The 7,571-nt window shown below is 41.3% G+C and overlaps 1 protein-coding gene across 4 annotated transcripts; it reads right to left on the reverse strand.

Moving 5' to 3' along the window:
* Positions 1-764: 764 nt before the first annotated feature.
* NIF3L1 (NGG1 interacting factor 3 like 1) lies at positions 765-7,299 on the reverse strand. 4 transcript variants are annotated; one of them, XM_035537122.2, is made up of 8 exons: positions 7,242-7,299; positions 6,671-7,103; positions 5,778-5,943; positions 5,213-5,339; positions 4,688-4,826; positions 3,214-3,297; positions 2,040-2,252; positions 765-1,385 (listed from the first exon to the last, which is right to left on the reverse strand). In XM_035537122.2, exons 2-7 carry the CDS (start codon positions 7,092-7,094, stop codon positions 2,068-2,070), a joined length of 1,125 nt encoding a protein of 374 aa, XP_035393015.1. In that variant the 5' UTR covers positions 7,095-7,103; positions 7,242-7,299; the 3' UTR covers positions 765-1,385; positions 2,040-2,067. The 4 variants fall into 4 exon arrangements, with proteins under 4 accessions (XP_035393015.1, XP_050567372.1, XP_050567371.1 ...); XM_050711415.1 differs by having other exon boundaries at positions 765-1,413; XM_050711414.1 differs by having other exon boundaries at positions 765-2,252.
* Between the last annotated feature and the right edge of the window lie 272 nt (positions 7,300-7,571).

A 7,571-nucleotide genomic window follows, 5' to 3' on the forward strand; every position in this document is an offset into this window, starting at 1 on the left:
CCAACTAACATCCTCTTTTGTTATTATGTGCATCTGTGTTTTACAGGCTGCAATTCCAAACTTAGCAAAACACATCAGATCCTGCCTGCTGCTACTTAGGCTACCATCAGAACCACTAAAACTGTGATCAAGGCATTGTGTCTTACCCAAGCTCTGTAAGTTAGCTTTAGAGTTCATGAACAAGTGCTCTGATTTATTAGTTAATGGTTTTGGTAGAGTATCATGCAAGTGATGCCCATACAAGTCAAAAACAAGTGCAGGAAATACCACCACTTGTCTTATAAAAGGTTACCTTTGAATCAATTGTTGGCTGATACTGTGATGCAAGCATGAAAGCTAAAGAAAATAACTGTGAATTAATTCCTGTGGTTTTCTTGTTAAAGTATTTCAGCTTGATTTCAGATTGTCTGGATGACTATTCCACCTATGCATTGATTTTCTCCCTCTTGCATTCAGTGCATATACTAAGGATACTGGCTCTTTGGTATAGACCTGGTGGCATTTTTGTCTTCTGTAGCAATTCTGGACTATTGTATTTGGAGGGATCAGTTGTACAGTTCCCTCCTTTATTTGGGGAAGAAGGAATTTCTTCCTGCTTCAATTCTCAGCTTAGTCAAAGGTCTTCATGGTATTGATAAGAATGATTGCTTTTTTTTTATATACCTTAGAAGACTGAACAAGTAATATATTCTTTACATGAAGTAGGCTGGCTATTTCCATGTTTTGAAGTCGTTTCATTGAACAAGAACGCAAAACAAGATATAACAGAGGGGGCTTAAAATGCTTTAATGGTGATGTTACATTGTATTAAAATACACAATGTGGCAGAAAGCCTCTGATCACAACATCACATCAGTGTTCTGGAGCCAGTGTCTAGGACCACTGGGAAAGTCTGAATAACAGAGCAGCTTCTTGACATTTCTCTTGGGCACTTCTAGTAGTGCTCTACTAAGGAAGAGCATAGTCCTCAGTTACCTTCTTAGCTGAAAGAGGGAGATGTCTAAGTTATGGGGAAATATTTCCCAGATTTTTTCCATGATTTTAGTCTTCATGTGGTCTTCAAAGCCCTAGGGTTGTACAGGACTCCAATGCATTGAGTTGCTGTGTGCAGCACAGTAAAGACATTGCCAAATAAGCCCATTTTATTTATTCAACTTAAAAAGATGTAGTTTGTAAAGAAATCTTTACAAACTTGGGATGGAAGTATTTTCAGTTTGTTTAAATATTCTGCTGGTATGCACATAATCCAGAGTTGGTAAGATATTCAAATGGTAGATTTTTCTTTCAAAAAAGAAAATACACAAAAAAAAGGCAAAAAAAACCACAATCCAAACTCCCAAGAGGTTACTGATGGTGGAAATGCTACTTGTTCACTTTTAGTAATCCTGTAATTAAGAGCCATATGTATAGAAGCTGTTTTTATTAAAAAAAAAAAAAAAAAAGTACATTAAATTAATTACAACATTAATAAGGGAGTTATAGCTTATTAAAAAACTTCCAAAGGTTTTTTAATTGAGGGTTCCTCTGTTAAAGAGCCTTAAAGCTGCATTAACGGTAGATTTTGCAATTGAATACTAGTATCAAATGCCTGAATTCTGCTCTGTATTTGCATATGAGCTGTGTCTTAATAAAACTGTTAATGCAAACTAGTGATCCATACCCTTTCATTAACTATTATCAAGAGCTTTACTAGCTAAAATGCCAGTGACTTGTACTGACATAACCACAGTAGGATGAAACTGAAAAGTCAGGTTTTCATATTCTACCCAAACCAACCCTTGAGTGGTGTGGTTATCAAATATATTTAATAAGAGTATGTAGTAACAGTAACTTTATTCAAGTGCAACCCAGTAATTGAGTAAATCATATTTGAGTAGCTAGAAACAAGCATTTATTAGGTATCTGACATAACATATATCCCAGACTTTGGGGGAACTTATAATACAATCCTATACTGAACCAATTCAGAGCATCTTCATTAAGCTTGCGTTTGGACAGGTCTGTGCAAAATAGTATGAAACTCTTGATTGTGTTCTCACCCCTTTTTTTCTTCTTTTCCTTTTCTTTTTATGCCACCTGGAGGGGATCTCTGTCCTTCTCAGACAAAATTATGTTGATTTTGTTCTGTAGGTGGATAGTTAGCATGTCACCCAGCTCTGACAAAAAGCCTCTCTCGGTGTTACTGTGTTCACACAGAATAACACTTATTCCGTTGGCAACTGCATCCAGAATATCATGGTGGGACATCTCTCCTGCCATTTTGAGAAAGAAATACCATGGTAGATTGCATACTGTTTTGGAAGCCGTTTCTTTGCAATGTATGCAGAATCTTAATTAGAAACTGGGCAGATGCAACAGGGGAAGTAGCCCATAAGGAGGGATGCAATGCCATTTGCTCAGTGTAAGAACATGGCACACTCCTACTCTAGTGTCCCTTGAAGGACTTTAAGCTGATGTCCCCAGTGCACAATTGAGCAAAACCACAGAAATTCCATGCCCTCTTTGAATAATAGTAGATTTTGCCACTTAGGGCAGGAAATAAGTGTGCAGAGTGGTTTGGAAGTGGACTGTCTAGATGTCATGCATCTACTCAACAGGGTTGCTGTTGATGGAGGGCAGCAACTGAGGAAGGCTTGTCAAGAAGCTGTGTGAGGGTCAGCTCTGTAGTGCTATGTATAAAGGAGGAGATGGGACATGCCTTGCTAAAGAACTTGCTTGAATTAAGTACTACAGAGTGCAAGGCAGCTTTTGCATTGTGGAGCAAGCTGTAGGAACTACCTGTCACACTATCAGAAAAAAGACAATGACTAAGTATCCCTTTGGTCAGATACACTATTATGGTCATTAAGTGGAAGATTCTGTAGACTGTTACATTCCATCTTCCTTCAGGGAATTCTGTAGGGAACTGAGGAAATACCTTGTATCTTGCCAAAGGAGAAACACACTGAAGGTTGCAATAGACTTTTCCATCAAACACTGATTTTGAAATCATGCATGGTTAATAATGTTTACTTGAAATAACCATCAGTGTGCCATACAGCCATCCGATCTATGTTACCTCTACTTTAGTGTTACTCTGCCATTCCAGTAACTGATTATTTCTCAGTTCTAACAGGCAATCTTTTTCTGGCCACACCTTTCAACAGTCAACTCTTTCTTCTTTTTTCGTAGTGCCTATTTTTATAAAGATAATGAAACAACATAATCTCTTACCTGTGAGGTAGAGGTCAGCTTCCGTTCCCTTCAGGACGCTGCTCCCAGAACCAGCACACAGAGCAGCTTTCTTCACTGGTGAATCTGCAGGATACAAGGTGCCACGATTAAACTTCTTTCTCTCTGTTCAGCCTTTGCATCAATATTGCTATTAAGTGTTTCACAATAACTACTACCTTGATTTTAGGGCCAATGTAAATTTGTTGGAGGAAGAGATGTGTTTGTCAGTTTGAAAGAGTCATAGGCCCATAGCATCTCTGATAGTAAGCAAAATCCTCTATGTACCAAGAAGATGCATAGAAATTTTTCTACAAGGGATTGTGAGAGTTAGCGGAAAACTCCAGCACGGAGACTTGTTGCTGGCTACTGCAGCTTATCTCTCTCTAGTGAGGTGTTGTTGGTTGGGTTTCTGAACTCTTTAATTCGCTGCTACTTTTTCCAGGACTCTAAAGTTCGACTGTGTTTGTTTTCCAAACTAATGATGCCACTAAGGCAGCATCTTCCCTCTGATTTATAACTGGTTCCTAATTCTTAGCTTTCAGAAGGCCAGTCTCATTGCAAACTGAGAGCTCCTCCACATCATAAAAAATTTGCCTGTTTGCTATGATTGCTGATTCCAACCTATTACATATGTGGTAGTAACAAGGAATTTAATTGTGCATATCTAGTATGTTCAGTACAAGAGGTGGGGTGGGCAAAGAATTTTCAAATTCTATTAAGGTTTTACAGTATGTTGCCATGCAATTACTGTTGATTTGACTGGAATCAAACACTACAATCCCACACCACAATGACGGGTTTCAAAATAGGTTTGTTTTGTTTTTAGTGCAATTGATAGTATAGGAAGCTTGTAACAAGACTTTTGTCTCATACAATGCAAAGAGTTTTCAACAAATTTGCTCTCACAAATTCTATTAGTTATGCATCTTGGATAGGTAACTGGGATAAGAGGATACATGTTCCAGGATTTAGTAGTGACCACCCTTTGAGCCACGATAGTTTGCCTTCTCTGTCACCATTTCTTTTTCATCGAAGCATGGATGGCTATATGTTCAGAAGGATACCACAAAGCACTTATTATTTTAAGGTGCTTTTAAATTTAACATTCAGTCACAAAAGGGATCATACAGTGAGGTAGTACACACTTGCATCTGGTATCTTGGGGAGGGAAATCTTAGTCATTATAGGAATTATGAAAAAGTATGTCTCATACTCAGCTTGTGGTATCCCTCCTTCGCACTGACAACCAGCATAATACAGAATCGCCAGTCAGAAATACAGATGATGTTCCTGTTCCATGACTGTATCACAGAAAATCTGAAACACTGACTCTTGCCTTTAACAGTGCTTCATACTACTTGAAAATAAACCTATCCAAGGCAGCGATATTTTACACACCCACACATACACTCACACTACTTGTATTCCTGGAATACTAGTTCAAAGGGGCAGTCTTACTGGCAGGTTTGTTTACCTAGTGTCTTGCCTGTTCCCAGGGCTAGGCGGATGTGGGGTAATTTTAGGTGACTTTTGATACGCTTGATAATGTCTGACAAGGAGGCTGGTTTACTCAGTGTGCATAGACGTCCCATTCCAGTATGTGGAAGAAGAGGCTGAGGAGAAAAGAAATTCAAATTACTGTGAGAAAGCTGACTCCAGAAGTTTACATTGCTTTCCCTAATGTACAAAAATGAGTATATTGGGCATTAAGGATGAATACCTCTGTACTTTGTGAAGAAACATGTATGTGATGTTCTTAAATGTAACATAATAACTAGACTAGCTCTTGGAACTGATTTTAGAATTAGTTCAGACCATGCAGCTATTTTCATTGTTTGGGAAAATGTCCATGGCTTCAAATCCCCAGAGGCTAGTATTTCAGAGCACGGGCAGGTAACATAGGAAACCTGTAATGCCAGTGAATGCTGGACTTAAGTTTTTAGGACAGTCAGCTCACACAAATAGTACATTCACTGGAAGTAATACATGATTTTGTTACCTTTTGTAATATGAGAATCTCAGTCTTGTGATGAAGAAGGCTGTTCTGGGACAATAATGCCACCACCTCCAGCAGTGCTTTCTGAGAGCAGTTCAGACTGACTCGTGTTTGCTCCTTACCTTCAACCCTGAGGAAAGATGTGCTTGGTGTTTACTAAGAGACTGGATAAAATTTCAGCATTGTATTAGTAGAAAATAAAGCTGTTCTACCACAGAGAGGGTATTCTACCAGAGAGAAAGGGAAAAAAAAAATAGACACCAGACATGGTAATAGTCTAGTGTAGTCTACTTTCTTGGAGTAAACAGATACAGTAATTTAACTCAGCTGTCCTCATTAAACTTCTTGTAAACACTCTTCTTTACCACTTCCAATTCGTGTGATGCTACATGGAATTAGTTACCATGTAGTATAACATGGATTGATCAGAAGGGGATGATTATCCTGTAAGTTTCTGGATCTGTTGCTGAAAAAATAGCAGCAATGCACAGAGGAATGAAGTGGTTACAACAGTAAAATACAGTTCAAGCAACAGAACAAACACAACATTAGAAAGTGAAACAGATACCTGACAGGGAAAGTAGTGAGACAGAAGATCTCCTGGACGTCTTTGATTTTGGAGAGCACTGTCTCTAGATGTTCAGCGGTGTCCGCACAGAATTCTACTCGGTGAGTGCCTTCAGTTGGATAGCTTGGAGAGGTTGATGGGTGCAGTGGGATGGAATTACAGGCACCTGAGAAAACAGCACCGGACTGCAGCTTTAGAGAGTTGGATGATGTAGCAGATACTGATTTAGCATATATCCAAAAGACATGCACCTTTGAGAAAATTTTGCACTCGAATCTATTTTCCCTGACCAGAAATGAGGACTCTTTTCCTGTTGTCTCCATTAAGCACAGTCTATTTTAAGTGCAAAGAAGTTGATGGATATATATTATTTTTCATTCTTAATGCTGTTCAAGTTTTATCCTAAGGATTTTACCAAAAAAAAATAGTTTCTGGTTTGTAAAGCAGGCTGGATAAGACACAGTTATTTTCATTTATTAGCCACAACATAAAATAAAAATTAAAAATTTCAGATACTTTAAGGCCTGTAGAAACAATGATATCTTGTACTTTAATTTATAAAGACAATGACTTAAAGTCAGCCGTCTACACTCTTCAACCAAGATAGACAATAAATATGCTGCACCAGTTCTGGCTATATCTAATAACACAACCATGCATCTGGAAATTTCATCTAGTGTTTGTATCTTGTATTTCTCACCAAGATGAATTTCCTCAAATATGGTATGGGTACTTAGAAGTACTATAATAACAGTTTTTAAAAATACTCAAATCATAGTTGCAAGAACTAGAGGAAAGGAAAATGAGAAGATCCCCCCATAGAATAATTTGATGAACATGGTGAATACTGATGAGTAATTTGAACCAATATTTTGTTTTTAACAGAATCTCACCAAGTCCCTTTGTTAGCCAGTTATTGACGCCATGAGGTATGGCATCATATGCCGTGTGTGGGGAGTAAATCCCGATTCTGTGCTCCAGAGCTCGGACCACCAGCCGTTCCTTCCAGGTCTTCCATGTTACTCGCTTGAGCGGCATGAATATAGGGGGGTGGTAAGAAAGAATAAGGTCTGCTTTCTTCTGCACTGCCTCCTCCATTACCTCCTCAGTGAGGTCGTTAGTGAGGAACAGGGTCTTGACAGTGTGCGGTGGGCTTGGTTCCACCAGCAACCCCACATTGTCCCAGCTTTCAGCCAGGGAGAGGGAAGCAAAGTCATTCAGGGCAGAAACGAGTTCCCCGAGATTCATAAGGGAGCGCGAAGGCAAGCGGCCTGCAACACGGATGCAAGACAGAGGTCGGCTCACCAGCTGCAGCATGCGGGTAACCTGCAGAGGGGAGAAGATGCCGGGGGGTGAGCGCGGGTACTTGCCGGGCCGCGAAGGCAGAGCCTTCGGGCTCGGAGCGCCGCCCCGCTGCCTCACGGAGGTGCGGGCAGCCTCGAACCGCGCGGTTCCGCCGCTCACCTCACGCCGCAGCCGCTTGGGGCCGAGGGGGCAGAGCCTGCGCCGGGCCCTGCCCCTTCCGTCGCGTGGCTGGGGCAGGGGTCCGCCTCTGCGCCGCGCCGGCGTGAGGTGCGGGGCGGGAGGGGCTGCGGGCCTTGCGTTCAGGCGGTAGCGGGGCGAGGCGGGAGCGACCCGGGAGGTTGAGGCGAGGGGCGTGGCCGCGGCTCTGCGGCGGTGGGGGTTCTGTGGAAGCACCCTAAGTCCACGGGATCGGAGCGTGGCCGTGCGGGTCAGGCGGGAGCCCAGGGCAGGGCCCTGGGGTGCTTCACCGGGCCCTGTGGGGGTCCCGGT

The sequence above is a fragment of the Cygnus atratus genome, chromosome 6 (genome assembly GCF_013377495.2).
Source record: "Cygnus atratus isolate AKBS03 ecotype Queensland, Australia chromosome 6, CAtr_DNAZoo_HiC_assembly, whole genome shotgun sequence".
In the NCBI taxonomy this organism is placed as follows: Eukaryota; Metazoa; Chordata; class Aves; order Anseriformes; family Anatidae; genus Cygnus; species Cygnus atratus.